The following is a 22,927-nucleotide window of genomic DNA, read 5'->3' as shown; positions in this document are numbered from 1 at the left end:
GGAATGTATTTTCCTTTCAAACATTCCGTCTCCACATGAATGTTGCAATTGCAATGCAAGTCAATATGGCTTGACAGTTAGCCTAATAGGTAATTACTAATGTGAGTAATGGATTTTCTCCTCTCTTCTCTTCTGTTTCATTTCGCCTCTTTTCTCTTCTCTCGTCTTTGATTTGTCTTTCTACCAGTGGCGGCTTTCTGTTTCCATCTTTCACCCTGGGCTTTGCAGGCCTCAGAAAGTCACCGTCTAATGCGTCCCCACCAAGACCTTCTCCTGAAAAAAAAAAAAACTAGAGGCTTTGGCGTTGCCAGGGCGACACCTCAACCCAAGCGGAGAGAGTGAAAGGGAAACCATTGACTCTTACCTTTAGCCATCCTATTGAGGACCATGTCAATCAGAATGTACGACCCGCTCCTGCCAGCTCCATCACTGCAGAGAAAGAAAGAGAGAGAGAGAGAGAGAAAGAGAGGGGGACGGAGAGAGAAGGAGCGATAGATCATTAAGGTGCTAGAGTAAACCCTTTGCAGGCATTCAGTCCGAGGAAGCAACAGAAATAAATGACTAATTTACTTCGACATGTGTGTGAAGAGACTTTATAGAAAGGAACAGAGTTGAAATGGACCTGCCATCGCCGCTGATTAGGACTAGGAGTTAGCTTGGTTGGTGTGCTTAGGGCTTAGGGCTTTAGCAAGGTTAGCTTAAAAACCTGGCGCTACATATCAGATGCTGAAGATTACTTGAGTGTTAAAGCCTATATTTGACACAATACAGTATGAAATACCAATACGTATAAAGATATGAAAACACCTATAAAAAATGTTATGGTAAAAAGAAAGTGTGCACAAGTGCATGTGTGGTCTCGGGGCATTGCTATTGGTTAGAATGTGTGTGTGCGTGTGTGTGTGTGTGTGTGTGTGTGTGTGTGTGTGTGTATAGGGTTGGGGGGGGGGGGTGGGGGGGGGGGTCAGAGGCGCACATGGTGGAAGGGACAAAGGGTTTTAAATGCATGCACCTCAGGAGCAGAGGGGAGGTTGAGAGGCCGGGGGTGTTTGGAAAATGGCTTTTGGAGAGCCTTGCTTTTCCATTATTCCAGAGATAGTCTTATGAAAAGCCCGTCTTTGTGCCCGCCGGCCATTCAGCGCCTCTGCATGTTAATTGCAAACAAGGCGTGCGCATCGCTCCCTAATAAAGGCAAGGCCAATAAACCAGCAGAGCAGGCGCTTCGTTAATCCACTGCTAGACAGACACTCCGCTCCCTGCATCCCCCTCATGGGGAGAGCGAGGGCCCACCGGCCCCACACATGACTTAACAGGATGTGGCTGTTAAAGGTGGTTAGTGGTTAGTGGTTAATCACGTCTGGTTAACTAACTCGTAGCAAAATATACTAAATGGAGGTGTCTTGTGGTTAAGTGTCTTATGTGTCACCACCATCACTCCATTTCCATAAAGCTGCACTGCCACAGGAATAAACATTATGTCTACTGGACCCTGGGGGGGGGATGTACACAGAGTGGGTTTGAATAAACAGACTCTTGCTCTCCAACATTCCATGGACACGACAAACATCGCCCCCCACCGCCGCCCCACCCTGACAACTGAGCTTTTCAGATGGGTGGAATGGTTATACTTGCCTGCAGTGAACGATTATCGGACAAGATCGACCCCGGTAGCACTTGTTAACCTTTCTGAAAATAAAACAGAGAGGGTGGGGTGCATGAATTATTGTTAACTTGACAAAAAACAAAAGTTAGAAATGCAAAGGTCGTCAAGTCTTTGGGAAAGAAGAATATCATGGTTACTCATTCATTCATTCATTCATTGTAACCTGTACAGTAAACTGGGTAACCATGACCATTTCAAATCAACAAGATATATAAACTTATCATGAAAGAAAAAGGTGAGGTAAAATGTTTGATTTGCGTTTAATTTCAAGCCGTGAAGCGATCTCTGTCATGCACGCACAGTGATGTGACTGAAAAGGAGCGGCGGAAACAAACAACCAAATGAACAAAACAAAAGCATGAGCAATCTACTCCCCTGCCACTCACTCCATCATCAGCCTCTGTAATAATGTGAAGTATACAGGGAAAAGTGCGTGTCAAACAGCGTAAACATTTTGGAGGATCATTTATAACACTGTTTATTGTGACATGTGGAGGATGGATGTGGCGGTGTGACGCCGTCAACGCATTAACCCCGGCCAATTATGAATGCTACACCCCACAGGCACACCGTGAGGACCATCGAGCCTTTCACACCCTGCCGTTGCCATGGAAACTGACTACTATGCTAGGCCAAGGCATCCATCCGCACGTTTCCATTTTCTCTTTTTTTTTCTTTTTTTCCACCGCCACCTTTTCAATAAAGAAATTAATAAATGTCTGAATAGCTTTTATTATTTCCTACAATTTGTCACGGGGAGAAAAAATAATAAAACACGAAAAGGATTTGAGAAAGATGAAAGCATGCACGGTCTTTACAACAATATTATAACAACATTAATTATCTATCTCCATTCATCGATCAGTGAATGAATGGATGGATCTATCTATTGTATACAATCCATTAGATGAAAAATAATTCACAGAGGTCACAGGCAGAGCATTTTCGATAGCCTTATTTCTCAAAGGAGTGCATGGTCTATTCCTCAAAAGCTTAGAGAGAGAGAGAGAGGAAGAGAGTGATAGAGAGAGAGAGAGAGAGAGAGAGAGAGAGAGAGAAGAGAGAGAGAGAAGAGAGAGAGAGAATGTGTGTACAGGCCTGGCTGAGGAGACACAGTTTCCAATGATCACTTTTGTGACTATGCAACTGGGCTCATATTACTAGCTGCAACATCACAAAAATGACACTGGCAACCGCTTTAATACGTGTTGGCCAAAACCACGGCGTGAGAGCACACATCGTTATGGATCTGAAACCTTTGAATCACGTTGCACCGCTGGGTCAGAGGTTACCCACAAATTTCCACCACAGCACTGCGGTCATCGGTATAAACACGTACGTATACAGTATATCAACATGGATCTCTGACGCCCTCCATTAAAAGATGTAAATTACTGGTTTCTTTCCAAACTGGCCTGAAAAATCATCTTATCAGGAGGAGACCACAATGGGAGATACATGCAATTTCCCATAGAAAGGAGGTGTCATTCACTGCTGCCATTTTCCCCTTTTCTCCTTTTTACATATAGCGTTTTCTATTTGTATTTATATCCTTAATATGTCTGACTGCACAGTACCACGTGCTGTTTACATTTTTGACTAATAACGTATTCAATCAATCAATCAATCAATCAACGAACTGACACCAATATGCCTAAACATCATAACCACCAGTGGTGGACAGTAACTAAGTACATTTACTTGAGTACTGTACTTAAGTCATTTTTTTTAAAGTATTTGTATTTTTTGATACGTATCACTGTCACACCACCATATTTCAAAGACAAATATTGTACTTTTGACTACATTTCTAGAAAAGGAAAAAGTACATTATGAATTAACCACTTAAGCCTTATTTCAAATATCGTGAAAAATAGCAGATCTACAAGCTGTATTAATGTGAGCTTGTAGAACTGCTATGTTCACTATTATTGATATATTTATTTTGAAAATGTCAGGACAATCACAATTTCAATACAGCAATGCATTGACATTAAAAAGAAAATGTACTTTGTAATTAGTGCTTTTGAATACAAGAACGCGAGTACTCCTATACTCTAGTACAAATATGACAGAGCAGCTTTCAATTGTAGTTGAGTAATATTTGACCAGGAGTATCTATACTTTGACTCAAGAACTTGGGTTTGAGTGTGTGTCCAGTGTGTGTCTAGTGTCCACCACTGAACCACCACTTTGATTGAATGATTGAATAACATTTTAGTCAAAATGTGAACAGCATGAGGTACAGTCAGACATTTAGGCTAAAAGGATAACACAAAAAAAAGTCCCGGGGACTTGTTTCAACCAGTTACCAGCTAACCAGTTACAAAACAAAACAGACAATAAGTGCAAATTGTGTCCCCCCTCCCAAAAAAAAGATGACAAAGCAATGGCTGCACTGCTTCTTTTTGGATCCCAAACCGAGGGGATAGACTTCCAGACAGACATCTGACGCATCTATTCTCATTTGGAGGGGCTTTTCCTCTCCCCGTCTGGGGTTCTCCCAGGGGGTCTATATAGCTGCTCCTCTGCCAGCACACATTAGACGAAGAACACAGTGAGGTTATTCAGTCACTGGCTTTTCCCCCTCTCTCCTAGGTCTTTAGCTAGACAGGTCCCATTTAATTGGGTGTTTGAATTAGCAGGGGGGGGGGGGGGGGAGTTCTCTCCTTCTTCTTCTCCTAGCCAAACCATGCAATGCGAGGCTGTTAATTTTCTGCATCACATGAGCTGGAGGAGAGGAGTTGAGGGGAATAAGTCTAGGATCAAAGAAATAGAGCAGAAATGCAGACGTTAACCAGAACAAAAGAAAAGGCAGAGAAGCTAAAGTGAGAAAAAGAACCAGAACCAGAAACTGCATGGCCTGAGGTCCATCAAGTTCCATTACCCCATATGGCCGATACATATATGGCATTTTCTCTTTACCTGCGGAAGTCCAGCAGGGTTCTGGCTGAGTCGGGTATTCCGTGGTCCATCCAGGACAGGAAGTGGAACTGGGTAACGGTGCGCGTCTCGTTGGTCTGCAGGTTCTTCAGGTAGAAGCTTCGAACCAGGAAGTCTTCACACCAGATGTGTTCCGACACTAGGTTGACCTGCAGAGTTCCAAAGTAAATAGATCCCTCATGGTTCAGATTTAAATGTAAATTAATGTCGATATTTTAATCATAGACTGGCACAGAGACAATTAAGCAATAATATGTGAGAGGCCGTAGTATATAACATGAAGCAGCGTGCCTTAAAAGCCCATATCTGTGATATAATACCATATATCACAGCCGTGTATTGCTGCTTTTAGAACATGATTGCCAGCAATTAGCAACAAGATTCACCACCACACACTGTTCACAAAAAACCCATATGTTGCTAAGCACAGCCTAGCATAGCAGGGGGTATCGTGATTATACAACAGATACATTCAATGCGTTTCAATGGGGGGAGTTACACTTGGATTCCTGTTGTAATGTTGCTTCAGTGCTGGTAGTGGTAAATGTTCCCCTATTTAATCACTTGAACCCCAACCATAATGTTCACCCTATTCTGGGGTGAACATTTGGCAGAAATAGCTGACCTACAAGTTCACAACGTATGGCAACGTGACGCGTTGTGAGCTTGTATATCTGCTATTTCTGGTGAAGAGATTTAGGTGTAAAAGGAAAAAAAGAGCAGACAAGTACAGCTGCAGTTGGTTAATGAAGGAAGTTGACTCAGAACCCCTTTGTATTCACAGCAATGGCACAGGAGAGCTATTTACACCATGTCTACCCAACTAAATTGAGAAATTTGCAACATGAGAGAATTCTCATTGACCAAGAAAACCAATGTCCTCACAAAAGCTTTGTATCAGTTTTGTTTTGTTTCTGTTCCTTAGATCTTTTATAGTGGTGTGATGGTTTTTATGCAAATGCTTATTGTAGCGCCTTGAGATTTACTCAAATGTAAAGTGTATTATAAATAAAATCCGTTATTATCATTATTGTTACTATTATTTAAACTTTGAATTTACACTCAAAGGACCACACTAGAAATAAGCTCAAGCTTTTTAATGTTTTATCCTTTTGACAGACATGTACAAATATACTGTATGTATTTTTGACAACAAAAACATCAACCAATCAATCAATCAATCAATCAATCAATCAATCAATCAATCAATCAATCAATCAATCAACCAATCAATCAATCAATCAATCAATCAATAAAACTCTAGCTATCTCTCCAGTACCTCATAGATGTGGTAGACATCAGATCCCTCGTCTGGCCAGTAGTGATGGCACTGTTTCACCCCGTTCTCAGAGAGCGGCGTCAGCATCACGATGACAACGCAGCCGCTCTCCCACACCATCTGCACACAGGAAGATCATCCAGAGGACGGTCTGTCAATCATACTATACCCAGAGAGACAGCAGGCCATTCCTATTCATTCACAGAATACCACAGAGCACATCATAAGGTCTGCTAGAACTCAGCCAAATGGGACGGTATACTGCACATTAACATTATATTGCCTCTACTTTGTCCAACGAGTGTGAATAAATGTCACATCCCTGCGCGAGGACAAACGGTGAGTGGGTTAGGAGGATCCGGGGGATGGGGGGGAGGGGGGGGGGGTGGTTTCACGTGCCAAATCGTCTATAAGCCAGATCCCCCAGATCTACCGCCTTGCTCCGTCTCATCTTATCACAATCTAATGTGTCCTTGGGAAAGATAAGGGGCCCATGGCAGCCATTAGGGAAATGAGGAAGAAACACAGCTTTTATGAGCGCTATGAAAACACAGCGGCTTCACCTATAAACTCATCGCAAGCCTCTGTGATCCAGCCCAGCAGCGGACGACACGTCGCATGCCAACTCTCTGGCAACTGTGCCAGGCTTTGATTAGATTGACGCCACCACCGAAATACGCGATCATGCGGTAGGGGTGGTGGGGTGCATTTCGTTTGGTGAAGCTAGAAATATTATTTCATGTAGAATGTGTATTTTCTAACTGATATATATATATATATCCACCACTGAAATGTTGTACATCATATTTATATGTGTGTGTGTAAATATATATATATATATATATATATATATATATATATATATATATATATATATATATACTGTATATATACACACAGTATTCAATGGTGTCACTTAAGTGATTGGTTGACAAAATACACATTTTTAGGGGCAATGATTTCTATTTTACAGACATATGAACTCCAGGAAATCACTCCTTTCGAGATCCAAGGTCTGTCTACTGTAGTAATTAAAGTATGAATAGGAAAAGGAGTCAAAAGACTTGAGTCATTGCTTGGGAGAGCCACACTGATTGGGTTTTTGCTTAGAATTTCACTAAGAAAGAACGGGAGAGAGGAGTGGTGCGACCTCAGAGGAGTTGAGTTGAGCTCACAGCCAGGGGGACGGGGGGAGGGAGGGAGAGAGAGAGAGAGAGAGAGAGAGAGAGAGAGAGAGAGAGAGAGAGAGAGAGAGAGAGAGAGAGAGAGAGAGAGAGAGACAGACAGACAGACAGACAGACAGACAGACAGACAGACAGACAGACAGACAGACAGACAGACAGACAGACAGACAGACAGACAGACAGATGGAGATGAAGAAGAGGAGTGAACGATGTATTGTGTGTGTGTGCGTGTGTGTGTGTGTGTGTGTGTGTGTGTGTGTGTGTGTGTGTGTGTGTGTGTGTGTGTGTGTGTGTGTGTGTGTGTGTGTGTGTGTGTGAGAGAGTGTGTGGGGTGTGTGGAGAGGGCGGGGGGGGGGGGGTGAATGAAGAGTGCAGGGTAAAGGAGGAGGATTAGACAGAGGCTACGTTTCGGAGCTCTCGCTGTCGGAGACCATTGATTGATTGATTGAATATTTTATTAGGCAAAAAAAAATGTAAAACAGCACAGTTACATTTAAAATACTTTGTCTAACAGGTCCGTTCATAAAAGTCCTTGCGGACTTGTTTCCAATGAGGGCCTTGGTAATTAATTCATAGGCATATATAGTGGCACCACAGTTCAAATATCATTACAAAATAAACAGCCAAAAACAATATATAACACTATGTACAACAAAAAAAAAAAAAAAAAAAAAAAAAAAAAAAAAATATGTACAAGAACAGGGGGGGGGGGGGTCTGCTGTCTAACGGGAAAATGGTACTACCTCCACCTTTGGCCTCCTGAAAGGTGATTTTTTAAGGCTCTTTTAAATGAGCCCAGCGAACTGCATTTTTTGAGGGATGGAGTTAGACTATTCCAATCCTGGGTGGCAGTGCTGTAGAAGGAGAATTTGCCCATGTTTGATTTATGGGTGGGTGGTACCAAATTGTTGTTAACGCTCCCTCTGGTATTGTGACTGTGGGTGTCGCTAACCTTTTGGAGGTATTTACTCAGATATGCGGGAATTGGGGGCATATCGGGCAAATTTGCATTTACAATTTTGAAGGCCAGTCCCATTTACCAGTGGGGATTAGGTGGGACAGAGGCAGAAGATTTGCCTCCTGTAAGGTCATTTGCATGTGACTGCCAGAGCTTCCCCTGTTTGTTTACTTTTAATGGGGGAAAGGGAGCGAGTTTCTTTTTTTTCACTCTTTCTTTTTTTTTTTCAGGATAATGAAAGACCACAATTTATTCCACAACACAAATGCGGTGTTTACGGTGTCCGCCATTTGTCAATTAAATCTAATTTTAATGTTCTAGTATTTGTTTTTCTGTTTAATTGAAAGAGATACAGGCTTTTGTTTATGAACCGAATGACTCTTTTCGTCAGATAATGGCTATGCTTGTTTTCACCTCACTAGGACAAAAAAAACTGGCATGCAGACAAACAAGCAAATAAAAACTCTCGCAGACAATTATCAACTGTTTCATGTGAGGCGCTTTTAAATCGACAAATTAAAGGTATTGAGCAGTGCTGGCTTCATTCCGATATCAACTGATCCACTCAATCAAGGTGCATGTTGGGAACAATAGCATTTGGCATAAGGGCAGAGTAAAAAACATAATTTCTGTGTCGTCAACAAGCTCACTAATATGATGCTACAATAGTAGCACAATTGTTTGTTAGCGGCAATTTTTCAATTTACTAAGTGACCAAGTGATTAACCCTTTGCAAGTGTTTTCTCTAACAGCGCCCAGAAAACAGTGTATTTATGATTGGAACAGTGCATGAGCAGGCATCATTACTGCTAAAAATCTAAACAGACATTGCAAAATCCTGAGCGTTAATTTAACTCTAAGGTCTATTCTGTGCACTTCATTTAAACATTTAAAACCTGTATGAATGAAGCAGCACCAAATTAAAAGTGTGAAATAGTAATACATTGACCTAACGATCAATTTGTACACTCTCAGAGCTTAATTAACATTTGCAGTGTACATGGTCTGGTCACCAAATTGGTATACAAATCAAGACGAAGTGCAGCAATAAAGTTTGTTACTTTTGTACAGTATGAAAAATAACATTATGGATTCAACCCCCAGACGAAGAGAGCGAGCAGGGCCAGCTGGTGTGACAGTATTTACACCTCCTGGTCACGGCTACTAGAGTTACTCCACCATATGGAGGCGATGGGCCTGCTAATTACTGCAGTACTTTCCTGTTAATGCATAAGAGCACCATTTGGCAAACGTCATGCGTCATTGGAGGCGTGCATCCATACCAGGCAGCATGGGTCACAATGTCTCCTGTGACACACACACACAGAGCAGCTGCAGACTCAGAGCGGAACACAACACAACTTTAACGAAGCAGGGGTTTTTCCCCCCATAGTCTGTTAAAAGTAACTATGCAGTGTACCTGTTTATCAAACTTAGCACTGATGCTAATGTTATGAAAACAATTTATTATATTTCTAAAATCTATGTAGTGTTTTCTGAGGAGAGCAATATGGCAAGAAATTAGTTCATATAGCATTTCTCTCGCTTCTACAGAAAATGCAACTCCGTGAACGCCTCTTTGCAGAAGTTATTGTAATATTTAAAGTAATATTTAAAGTCCTCCAATTATTGTAGGCCTATATAAGCAGTGTCAGGGCATTAATTCACGCGTTGTGATGCATTGTGAGCTTGGAGATCCGTTGTCAGCTGTTCTTCCTAACTCCCTCCTAACTCCACTTGAGCTGGATTGGGGTAAAGTGGTGATAATATAATGACACATGCAAGTACTGTATCTGACAATATATAAAGTCACAATACCAACTTTGATGAGGCAGTATTGCTTTGTTTGAAAAATATAAGGTTTTCTTCATTTCCTTTAAAATACACACATTAAATTACCTACATTAACACAGAGCAGAATTGTCTAAATGATCCAGCATGCACAATGGAAAGGGTGAGGTCGTCAGACACAACTCCACTGTCCACACAATGCATACGTTCCCAAAGCCTCATGGTGGAGCTATTGAAAGCGCACGTGCAGAGTGAAAATGCAAACAGTCAATGGAGATGGAGAGTTTTCTTACCTGCCAGAAGTCTGTCACCGTGGAAGGCAGCGGGCCTTGGGAGGCGATGTAAGTAGGGTTGCGCGGGTCATGGTCCATCTGGGCGAGAGGGAATAGAAGGAGACAGACAGTGAGTGTTTGGGTGGGTTAGAGAGAGGCTGATGGAAATGTACTGTCTGGATTCGACTACCCTCACACACAGCCTCCATCTGGAGAGAGAAGAACAGCATCATCTCCTGGGAAAGCTCTCCTTCTTCCCTCCCCTTTCACTCTGCTCTCTGGCTACAGCCTCCAGATCGCTTCATTGTCCAGCAGACTATGTTTTCGCTCCTGTCCATCTGTATGTGTGTGTGTGTGTGTGTGTGTATCCTTGTGTCTGTGAACGGCACTGTTGGACCGATGGGTGTGAAACTTTGCATGCACACTCCTGGGAGGCCAACGAAGAACCTCCACTCCAAATTAGCCTATTATAGCGCCACCAGAAGGTTGATTTTTAATAGACAGACAGACAGACAGACAGACAGACCTTTACAGATCCCATGGGGGACATTCATTAATTAATTAATTCATTCATTCATTCATTCATTCATTCATTCATTCATTCATTCACTCCCTCACTCAACAGTGGTGTATTCTCAGCTAGTATAAATTAGCCTGAGCACTGCCTTTCTTGTCCCTTCCCCTGTGTCCCTTCTGGTCCTTGGGATGTGACTGTTCATTAATGGCTTGGATTAGAGTAATACTTGAGTGAGAAGGAAGTATGCGTTTCTACTCCAGTACATTATTGATGCCAGTCTGAGAATGTCACACACGCCTACACTAGAGGATTGATACTTCTTGGATGGGTCTGGTCTGTGTGTGTACAAGCGTTTGTGCGTGTGCGGGCGGGTGTGCGTATGCTTGTGCGTGTGCGTGTGTGTGTGTGTGTGTACGCGTGTGTGCGTGTGCAAGCCTATCTGTCTGTTGGAGTGGTTGAATGGTCAGCACACATATATTGAGAGCTAGGCACGGGGAGTGGGCTGTACAATCTTTGAAAACAACTTTTTAACGTTTTAAAATAGCTAGCCTCTCCGTTGAAACGCACACAAATAAAAAATAAAAGGCCTGTGATAGGAGGAGAGCAGGAAGGTAGGAGAACAAGAAGATAGGGATGAAAATGGTTTGTAAAACAAACGTTGAGTAGAGAAGTGCAACAGCTTAAGGCCAAGGTTAAGTAGAGTTAAAAAAACAAACAAAAAAAAACATGGTTTTCCCTGAGAAGTGAGGGGTTACTCTTATAAAGAGTATTGCCCCAGTTATCTCTAGCTCTGATGAGAGGGCATGGAGAAGAATGTTTTCCTGAATGAAGGGCCGACAGGAAGCATTCAGCATTTCAGAAATAAACAACTTGATACCTATACTGCTCCCTGGCTACCTGCAGGTCAGCTTGTCTGCTCAGATAATCAGGAGTGATCTATCATTGGTTCAAAAGGTCATGCGCCCCCCTGCAGTCTTCATAATGAGACGCTCGTTAAGACACCTGCCATGCCAGCAGTGCATTGATAGGCAGTGGTGGACAAAAAAAGCAAAAACAAACAATCGCTCAACTCAAAGTTGCTAGCTGTGTTTAGACAACTTCTCAAAGCAATTCTGATTTTCCAGAAATGTTCTAAAAAATATCAATAGAAAAAATAGCAGATCTACAGGCACATTGTGAGCTTTTAGATCAGCAATTTTCACTGTGCACTTTTATGCATTTCAAGAGGATTCAGAAAAACCTGTCCATGCATTCATCTTCAGTAGTCTTGACTACTGCTGCAACAGTGTCTTCACAGGTCTCCCTATAAAATCGATCAGAAGGCTGCAGTTGATTCAGAACGCTGCTGCTCGAGACCTTAAAGTGGAGCGTATCACTCCAGTTCTTAAATCCTTACACTGGCTCCCTGCGTGTCAAATAATCGATTTCAAAATATGTTGGTCTATAAAGCTTTAAATGGTTTAGGGCCAAAATACATTTCTGCAGCATTTAGTTTTTATGCACCACATATCTGGAACAAACTCCCAGAGAGCTGCTTCTTTTAAATCACGGCTAAAACATTTCTGTTTGCCTCTGCCTTTCACTAAAGTTTATTTTATTCAACGTTATTCTTCTGCACTGTCATTTTTATGTGTTACTTCTTTTGTTTTTATTGTATTCTAATGTGCTGTTATAATGTGTTTCTTTTGCGTAATGTTTTAGGTAAAGCACATTGAATTGCCTTGTTTTTAGAAACAGGGCTAATTCATAATGTACTTTTTCCCTGCCTAGAATGTAGGGGAGAGAAAGTCATAGGTATCCAAAAACATAAATACGTAAGTTTAGTGAGTCTATTGAGTTTATTAGGATCCCCATTAGCTGGTCCATAACAACAGATAATCTTCCTGGGGTCCATAAGTACAGATACATTAAAGAAATGTACTCAGGTACTGTACTGTAGATGAACTTTGTTACTGTCCATCACTGTTGATGGGGCAAGTTTTGTAATAGCCTATAGCAGCACTTTCAGCTTTTGCAATTAGGCACATTCTGTTTTATTCATATGTGGCTACATCTCTATTTTTTATCTTCCAGTATGATCTACGCTACAGCAGTGGTTCTCAACCTGTGGGTCGGGACCCCCAGGTGGGTCCCCGCATGTTTTTTTTTTTCACTTTACTTTGACAGTAAAGTCACAATGTAAGGACTTGTAAGACCTTTTTAATACCTATAAATGAAATGAAGAAAGACCATTACAGCATCAAACTATACTATACAAACTGGTCAAACATAATCAAATGTCAAACAATATAATAAAGAGGTAAATTGTGAAAATAGCTGATCTACAAGCTCACAACGCCTCCCAACGCAAGGCGTTGTGAGCTTGTAGATCGGCTATTTTCACAACATTTATCTGTGGAACATAGACAAACGTTACTAAATGTAATGCCTCCTACAACTCCTACAATTCCAAGTGCTTGTCAGGGTGGGGGGTCCCCAGTTCACATATGATTATTTTATTAGCCTAAAAAGGTTGAGAACCACTGCTCTACAGTATGATATTGTTGTGTCAAATGGAAAGAAGCCTGGACGACCCTTTATTTAACTAATTTCCAGGTATTTATCAATCAAGTAAAAGGTAATCAAAATAGTTAGTAGGATGGTAGCCATAAGAAATGTATAGTGAGTACTACATAATGTACTGTAGATCATAATCCTCAGTAAGAGTTATTTATTCATACTTGTTCATGTATTAGGACTGTAAAATAAAGTCATGCATATGTTTTTGCCATTAATAACAAGTACTTTATCACAGTATTCAGACAGTATTCTACATTTAGATGGCTGCATATACTGTAATGTAACTGTCTTTATGAAGGAGTGTCTAGGTACTCGCACAGACAAAGTTTTCCTTTAAAAAAAATGAAGACTGTTTTTCTAATATTTCTATGTTTGTATTTTTCTTTTCTGGTTATTGACTTTCTTGTAAAAAAAGTGGTTTAATTCTCAGGTATAATGTTGTTACCCGGACCACTTTGTGCGACGCACCTACTGTAGGTCCCCTTTATAAAGTGACACAATGTCTGTTTATCTCATACACGCTGAGGAAGGCCGGTGTATTTATGAGCTGCTGCTGGGGGGATATAAGACCTGAATAAAGTGCTGGTATTCTTTTCTGTGCATATACTGTAATAAAATGTCAAAATATTAGCTGTGATTATGGTGGACAAAGTGTAACTTAATGGTCATTAAGAGTGTGGACGTGAAACATAGGTAGCTGGTAGATCAATAGATTGCCCTGCCATTACAGCGAGTGTAATTTCACCCAAACAACAGATACATAATAATAGAAAATGATGTTTTCGTGTTTCACACCTTTGAATCACTTCCAATTAGGTATAGCTTGGGTATATTTTCACTTCATCATTCCCGGGTTGAAATTCCATGCATGGATTTCTTTTTTATTTTATTCCACAGAAATGAAAGAGTTAGTGCCGAGTGCACAAGCTGCCACTCTGTTTAGCCAATCTCAAGGACACAGACTGTGTGCTCACGTCCCTGCATGAATACTAAAAGCACAGGCATGAAAGAATAGCCCCGCATTTATGCTGTCCTCCCTTTGCCATTGTGTTAAGGAGATAGACTAAGAAAACAGAAAATTGCTCTTTGGTTTGAAGGAAAAATAGCTTGTGCTGAAAAAGCTCGTACAAAGAATATGTACTGCAGGAACATCTCAACTTGCAATGCCTCGTTATTGCACCTTGATACCGCGTTCGTATAGTACGCTAGACAGCGGTAAACGCATGGTGGAGTGAGTATTTCACGGACAGTCGGACACAGCATGCACTCGCTTTTGTCACCGAACCAGCATCACAGAACGATGCCACAAACATTGGTGAGGAAAAGCCACAAGTCTCCGGACTCTGTAAAGGGCATGATAGGCGAGAAAGACCGTGACACACAGTCTGTGGCATACCCGAAGCATCCATGCTTTGATACGTCGCTAGGGGGTACTGTACAACAGTTATTCAAACTAATCGATTTATGCGAAATATCCGATAATCAATAATTTACAAAAAAATAATCTGTTCATAATCTATCCCTATTTGGGGCATGTCATTATTTGTTAAAATATTGACGCACACAAATATTTAAATAAATAAATCGTTAAATAAACGTCGCTTTGCAACGATTTTTTGCAACGACAAAGTAGAAAATAGAGTTTCAATGGTTAATCGATTCCTTAACACATTACCTGCCATTCATGGTTATATCCTCTTTTTTTTTTCTTTTTGGGGGGAAAACGTCCGGAACCCAAGACAACGTGATCCGAAGATTTACTGCTCCATTCACTTCCTGGTTAACTTATTACTTTTAAAATCTTGTATCTCGGCTCCTGTGTTTTACTATGTATTTTTGTCGAAACATGCTATTTTCAACTGGGTATAACTATAACAAGAGAACGGGAGGTCACAATGACATATTTTTTTCTTCACGGAAGCAGAAGCACAGTGATTTCCTCCGTGATTAGCAACCATCAGGGGATCGATCACACTGGAGATAAATATTCTGTGACTACTTAAAAAGGATAGAAAAATTGAAAAAACCCTGGCAGCAGCTAAAAAAAGCGGATGCCTAGTACCTGGCAGTCAATGTTTTAAAAAAAGTATATTAAAAAAAATGCTTCCCGATTACTCTATTAATTGATTAAACATTTATCGATAGAAAAGAATCGATAGCTGCCATCCTGCATGTCAGCCCTCGGTCTGCAATACCCTTCCCCTCTGTCTCATGTGACCCTGGGTTCCAAGGAAGAGGTGGCGCATTATTTACTGAAGCTAATGAGGAGAAAGAGACAGCGTTGACAGACATAATTATCACAGTTTTGCTTGGCTCAGCCAGGGGTCCCTTTTGTGGTGTAATTACCACTGCTTTCAACTAAACGCCATTGGAGCAACCATTACTGTACTTCAACGACCTCCAACACCTTGGGTGTGCGTCTGTCTGTCTGTCTGTCTGTCTGTCTGTCTGTCTGTCTGTCTGCAGTGTTGATTTTGACAGCGAATTTTGATCTAGTTTTAGTTATAGTCTTTTGAATAAAATTCCATTTAGTTTTAGTCATATTTTAGTCATCTGAAATGTTTTCGTTTTTGTCTAGTTTTAGTCGACTAAATATCATAAGATTATAGTCTACTAAATCTACAGTTGATTTAGTCGACTAAAATGTATTTTGGCGGGCCTTGATGGCGTCTTAATGGCTGATTTTACACTTGGTTGCATGCTGAAAATAGCCGATCTACAAGCTCACAGCTTGTAGATCTGCTATTGTCAGAGCGCAACCAAACATAAAATGACTTCTCTTTTAGTTCTACTGGATCTCTTCTCCACTAGATCCCTCACTAACATTTTAGTCTAGTTTTTATTTGTTGATGAAATTGTCAATATATTTAGTCTTAGTTTTAGTCATCATAGCTTAGTTTTTATTTAGTTTTCGTTAGTGTAAAAAGGTAGCCGACGGACATTTTTCGTCATAGTTTTAGTCGACGAAATCAACACTGTCTGTCTGTCTCATTGTCTCCGCCAGGCCGAAAGGCATGGCGAGAGAGTATGTTTTGCCCCCTGTCCGTCCGTCCGTGTGTGTGTGTGTGTGTGTGTCCGTCCGTGTGTGTGTCCGTCTGTGAACAGCTAATCTCCGGCACCGCTGGCTTGATCGCAGCGAAACTGTGCACACACACTCCCTGGATGCCAATTCAGAACCTCTGCCCCAAATGTTTTACATGGCCCTGTTATAGCGCCACCAGGAGGCCGCTTTTTGCAAAGCTCATTTTTTGACAGTACTCCTACAGATTTGTTCCAAACGTCACGCAAATCGGTACACAGTATCTCTATAGTCATTAAACAAAACAGATTTTCCAGAGTATCTCTATAGTCATTAAACAAAACAGATTTTCCAGATTTTTCATATTGCATCCTGATTGGCTCAAAATGGCTTCCAAGGTTGGCAGAAGTGCTCCGTGTTGAACAAAATGCCTCAAAACATGAACACAGCATGCAATTTCCGTGAAATTTTGCACCCACATTCCCACTAGGCAGAGGAAGAAATGCTACTTGAAGATTTTCAAATCAGCCTCATGGTGGCGCTATGACAGGCCGATTCATGTTTTTACCTAGAACTGCACCGATCTGTGCAAAACTTTGTATGCGCACTCCCTAGAGGCCAAGGAAAAACCTTTGCCCTGCATTTTTCACATTTGCCTTTTATAGCGCCACCAAGAGGCCGACTTATGTAAAACACATATCTTTATATTACTCATTCCCATTTTATCAAAATTTCACGCAAATCGGTACACGTGATCTCTATAGTAATGTGATCAACACGGATCTGTTTGATTTATCATATTCCATCCTGATTGGCTAAGATTAACAACTAAAGTTTGCAGTAGTGCCTCGTTTTGAACAAAATGCCGCAAATCATGGACGCAGCGTCTGATTGCTGTGAAACTTTCCACACACATTCACACTATGTTGAGGAAGAAATGCCACCCTTTTAACATTGGCCTGTTATAGCGCCACCAGCAGGTCAAATTTAGCAAAACACATTTATAGAACAAAATGCCTCAAATCACGAATGCAGTGTTCGATTGCTGTGCACGGCCTAGGAAAAAATGGCACCCTTTTCAAATTGGCCTATTATAGCGCCACCAGGAGGCAAATATAACCTACCTGACCTGGCGGAGACCTGTGCTCCGAGGAGCACTTTTTCTGGTTTATTTTCTTTTTGTTTACAGTAGAGTAAGAAGAAATTGTGGGGAACATTATGTTCAACCTCCACTAGTGTGCGCTAACACCCACATTGTCATTTTGTGAACACACACTCACTAAACTAAACTTCAGTTGTCACTCTAATATTATGTTTTCACCTGACAATATCAAACAGACTGTTGCATACTGTTCAAATAAACCTCAGCCTTCCTGAATATACTAGCAGGAAAATTGAGGAATAAATAGTCTCTTGAAAACTCTCTTCTGTTTGTTTCTGAAAAGTAATAGGCTTTTTACTGCAGCGGTGTGTGCAGCCCTATCTATCTCCTTGGAAATGTTGGCACTGTATTTGAAATGCATAGTTTTCCTGTTCTCTTTGATGGAATCCCCTTTCAGCAGCCCCAGGGGAAATCATGACGGGCAATCATTGTAAAATGTTTGGGGGAAGAAAATACAGAAAAATAACCAAAGCCTGTTCCCCAGCATTGAGGCCTGTCTGGTTTGGTTTGGGAGATACATTTGTTTAGTGAAAAAAAAGAAGAAAAAAAAGAAGAAGGATAAGAAGAAAAATTACATTATTTTAAATGCAGATGTGAAGACACAAGTGCTATCTGCAGGGAGCTGCCATTTTGAAAAGAAGCTTAAGTACAAAGTGTGATTCAACATGACAATCTGAATACTCATATAGTAAAGAGGTTGACAACATGGAAAGCTAATAACAAAAACAAAACAAAAACCTGTAGTTATCACAAAGTTAAATGCAACTACAACATGTGCTTATCATACCATTGCTGTCGGGCAGAAACATCATATCTCAATATTTCAACTTATGTTTGTTTTTTCTTTCATAAATTAACACATCGGGTGCCAAACACGGTCTGAACCGTGTTTGCGCAGAGTAGCGGTCCGGTGCCGAACACGGTCCAGACCGTGAAATATGTATTTTTGTTTTTTTCGTTTTTCTCCACACGGGCGGGGCTAGAGCAGCTCTGGGAGTACCCATTGTGATCTTGAGAAGGATAGGCCAGATAGATCACCGGAAAAACAAAAACATGGCTGCCATCCACTTCCTGTCTATTTCCTTCTTTAAAACACCTATATCTCCGAATCTGTTTCCGGTGGGGAAAACCGGTCATGCGCGATGCGCGATCCCCCCCCATTGTAACTCGCGAGTGAAATGTTATCGTTCCAGGCTGTAGCCAGGGTCATCGCGCAACATGAATGGATGTTTTTTTTTACATGGATTTGCTCCTCGTGGAGTCTAGAGCTTTAAACAGCAAAGCGCAGTCAATGGGGAGAATGCTGGCACCCAACGTAAGTTGTTATGAAAAAATGCTGGCACCCAATGTGTTAATGCCCTACTTCATCACACAAGAGTGTCACGTAAAATGAGCAAAAATTACAAGCTCACAATGTGTCGCATTGCAATGCCTTGTGAGCTTGTAGATTTGGTATTTCCGCTATTTCTTAAAATAATTTAAGAAGTGAAACTTAAAGTGGTTAAAGGGATAGTTCACCCCCGAAATTACATTTTTTCCCATCGATTAGTCACCCCATGGAGACTTGAATTCATGGACATTATTTTGTTTTTGCCAATAATAATTGTCTAAGCCAATAATTTCATGACCGGCAGCGGTTCCGGTAGGAGACACAAAGAGTCTCTTTTTGAGACAAGAAACATTTGCAACACTGCTCATTGATAGTGAAGGAAGAATACTCACAATTGGACTGGCATTGATGTAGTCTGAGTTGCCATGGTTATTCTCAGCCTTCAAGGTTATCCTGGAATGATCATCTGTAATCGAGATGCATAATTCATCAAGTATATTTCAATCTTTCTATCTCTCCCTCAAATATAATGTTGAGAAAGCTACAATATTGGGGTTATAACTTCAACAGATTTCATCACAGCCCTCAAAGTCACCCCTCATATATATATATATATATATATATATATATATATATATATATATATATATATATATATATATATATATATATATATACATATATACATATATATATATATATACATATTTATATAATACATACACATATATATATAAATACACACATATGCGCACGCACGCACGCACGCACGCACGCACGCACGCACGCACACGCACACACACACACACACACACACACACACACACACACACACACACACACAATTACAGCAACTACTCACTGAAAGAGAAAGAACAATGAACCCTGAAAATAACATTTACACCCCAAGGACAAGGCTCAGTGTGTGACGAATTGAGACCAGCTCAGAACCATTATACACTGAAAATGAACAACAAATGCAGTTCCTAAAGCACAACAACAGTTCCTAATGGACAACAACAGTTCCTAATGGACAACAACAGTTCCTAACAGAAAACAACAGTTCCTAATGGACAACAACAGTTCCTAATGGACAACAACAGTTCCTAATGGACAATAACAGTTACTAATGGACAATAACAGTTCCTAACAGAAAACAACAGTTCCTAATAGACAACAGTTCCTAATGGACAACAATAGTTCCTAATAGACAACAGTTCCTAATAGGCAACAACAGTTCCTAATGGACAACAACAGTTCCTAATGGACAACAACAGTTCCTAATAGACAACAATTCCTAATAGACAACAGTTCCAAATGGACAACAACAGTTCCAAATGGACAACAACAGTTCTATTTAATTCCTTCTGCCGCCAGAGGCAGTGTTTTCAACACCTGGATATCCATCGCGCGCTCGCACGATGGATATCCAGGTGTTGAAACACTGCCTCTGGCGGTCAGAAGGAATTCATAGAACCTTAGTTATATGCATAACTCTCGTTTCTAATAGACAACAACAGTTCCTAATAGACAACAACAGTTCCTAATAGACAACAGTTCCTAATAGACAACAACAGTTCCTAATAGAAAACAATAGTTCTTAATAGACAACAACAGTTCCTAATGGACATCAACAGTTCCTAATAGACAACAATAGTTCTTAATAGACAACAACAGTTCCTAACAGACAACACTAGTTCCTAATGGACAACAACAGTTCCTAACAGACAACACTAGTTCCGAATGGACAACAACAGTTCCTAATGGACAACAGTAGTTCCTGACAACAGTTCCTAATGGGCAACAACAGTTCTTAATAGACAACACTAGTTCCTAACGGGCAATATTTCCTGTACCGGTGGTACTGCAAGATTGTCCTGTGCACCTGCCATGCCTGTACTGGGCAGGATACATCCTCACAGAAAACTAGTGAAAACATGATCTGAATTGCATTGCACTCACATACGACCACAGCATCCGAGCGGTTCCTCTTGGAGTTGTGCTCCCCCTGGCCCACGCTGCAGGCACTGGGCTCAGCCTGGTAAGCACAGAGGGCCTCCCACTCCCGTTCCAGACGGTTCTTGTTCTTCAAGTGGTCCTCCATGTAAGACTGCAGGGGGGGGGTTACACAAAGGATGCAAAAGATTTGCCGCCATTTCTCCAGAAAGAAAGAGTTCTAACACACAGAAAAACAGAAAATATGTCAATTAGTAATAATGGGATGACGGCATACGATGGCATGCGACGGCATCTTAATATATATTTCTTTAATATTAGATTTATTGTATTTCAGTCCATTACAAAGGCCTGCTTGATGATGATTAAACCGGAGTAAAATGATAAACCATTGACAACAGAACCACCCCTTTAAAGCTATGATCCAGGTGTCATGGAGCATTATCCTGCTTAAGCTGCTGTATAGCGGAACCATGTGGGTGGAGGGTTCCTTGTGTGTGTGTGTGTTTATGTGGATGCGAGGTGACCAATCCCCCTCCCTAAAAAAAAGAAAAAAAGAACAACAACAACAACAACAACAACAAACAAAAACAATGCCATTCACAATTAACACTTGTGAAAGGTTGGTGTGCATTGAAAATACTTCAGGGGTGTTTCAATCACGTCCCTCACTGCTTGCACAGCCACTGATAAGATTGTCTGCATTTAAGCTGGCACTCGGAGAAGACGAAATTGAATTTGCTAGAGAGACAAAGAAAGAAAAAAAAGGGGGTGGGGGTATTGTGTGCCTGTGTGTGTGTGTGTGTGTGTGTGTGTGTGTGTGTGTGTGTGTGTGTGTGTGTGTGTGTGTGTGTGTGTGTGTGTGTGTGTGTGTTCACTTCCTGAACCAGGGTGAGTCACTGGGGGTTTTTAGCCGAATTTAGCTGGCGAGAGGTGTCTTTTTATTCTTGGGGGCTCTGCGCGTTTTTCTTTCACTCCCATATCATGATGCCCCTCCCGACAGCTTTAAATGGTTTAGTCCGCCATTGTGTAAGGCAGAAGATTACAGGCTCATAAACTGATGTCAGGGATCAGCTGGCTAATACAATGAAAGTGATACCCAGATGCGCCGAGTTTTTATCCCATATTAAATACAGAATAGGTAAGCTGAGTAGGGAGATGACACTCCTATTGTTATCTCCAGCTTATTCATGTCTGCCAATCAAACGAGAAATCCAAGACTTTTCGGAATACGATTCCTGCCTCCATGATAATCAAAATAAGTACGTATACTGTGCCACAAAGAATAGGCAATTATCATCGGTTGTCCATCAATTTAGATGTTCGCCATTCAAGACAGGTGCGTTTTGTGGCTAATAATATACAATTTCTGCCAGGATATTTATAAAAAAATAAGCGTGCACCTCACACAATAGGCAATCACCCTTTCTTACCCATCATTTCAGCAGTTCACATTGCTAGAAAGGTGTATTTTGTGGCTAATAAGATCATTACGAATTCAGCTTGAAAAGTGTATCAAAGTTTTGGTTTATAATATGCAGTGACAAAGGTGCTGCTCAATCAGGTAACTCTACTCTTCTGAACACTGCAAACATGATGAGATGGTGGAATGTCTGTCTGTCCATTAGAGAGACAAAGTATCATTTCTAATGTCATTTGATTTTAAAGAAGATTCCATCCTGTAGGCTGTAATTTATCCCATTTTCTTCTATTTTGAACTTCAGCTTGTTGAGGGTAAATATCTGGTTATTTAACCCATTAAGACCTGAAGCCGATTCTACAAAATGTCTTCAAAACTGTTTTTTGAAAAAACGTATGTTACTATGTCAGTGGTTCTCAATCCATCTCAAAATATTTTGTTCCAGGGACCCCCAGAGGCAAAGATTTTAGTTAAAAATGTTCGCTTTAAAAGAATATATCAAAGATTTGCACACATGTTCATGATTTTTCATCATTAGCAGATCTACAAGCTCATATGAGCTTGTATATCTGCTATTTTTGAATAGCCAAAGTGTAAAATAATGCTTTTTAGCTCAAATAAAAAGATTACACAGATGCGTTCCAGGTCTTGATGGATTAAAATAATGACAACACAACGCAATGCATCCTTTTATTTGTACGTACAGTGGGTGCAGTGGGTTCTCAAACACAAAATGCAGTTCTCATGGAACTGACAGTGTGCCATTATGGCCACTTGACAGAGCCTGTCACCGCTACACTCCCTGTCACCCTGTACAAGTATACACTTCATGACAGCATCCCACCTCCCTTTACCATGCACATTACATGTCCAT

At 40.9% G+C, this 22,927-nt stretch overlaps 1 protein-coding gene across 1 annotated transcript in view; it reads right to left on the bottom strand.

The window, feature by feature from the left end:
* The window catches only part of ptprn2 (protein tyrosine phosphatase receptor type N2), a gene marked incomplete at its 5' end in the record, with an annotated part of 195,280 nt that overhangs the window by 4,078 nt on the left and 168,275 nt on the right, over nt 1-22,927 (bottom strand). The window contains 7 exons of the mRNA XM_080417441.1: nt 365-429; nt 1,633-1,686; nt 4,589-4,755; nt 5,886-6,005; nt 10,112-10,189; nt 19,070-19,143; nt 20,640-20,787. Of these exons, the coding sequence (XP_080273567.1) occupies nt 365-429; nt 1,633-1,686; nt 4,589-4,755; nt 5,886-6,005; nt 10,112-10,189; nt 19,070-19,143; nt 20,640-20,787 (706 nt within the window). The remainder of the gene's footprint in view (nt 1-364; nt 430-1,632; nt 1,687-4,588; nt 4,756-5,885; nt 6,006-10,111; nt 10,190-19,069; nt 19,144-20,639; nt 20,788-22,927) is intronic.

The sequence above is a fragment of the Gymnoscopelus braueri genome (assembly GCF_963280865.1).
Source record: "Gymnoscopelus braueri genome assembly, chromosome: 21".
Taxonomy (NCBI): domain Eukaryota; kingdom Metazoa; phylum Chordata; class Actinopteri; order Myctophiformes; family Myctophidae; genus Gymnoscopelus; species Gymnoscopelus braueri.
This window is presented reverse-complemented; position numbering and strand designations above follow the sequence as displayed.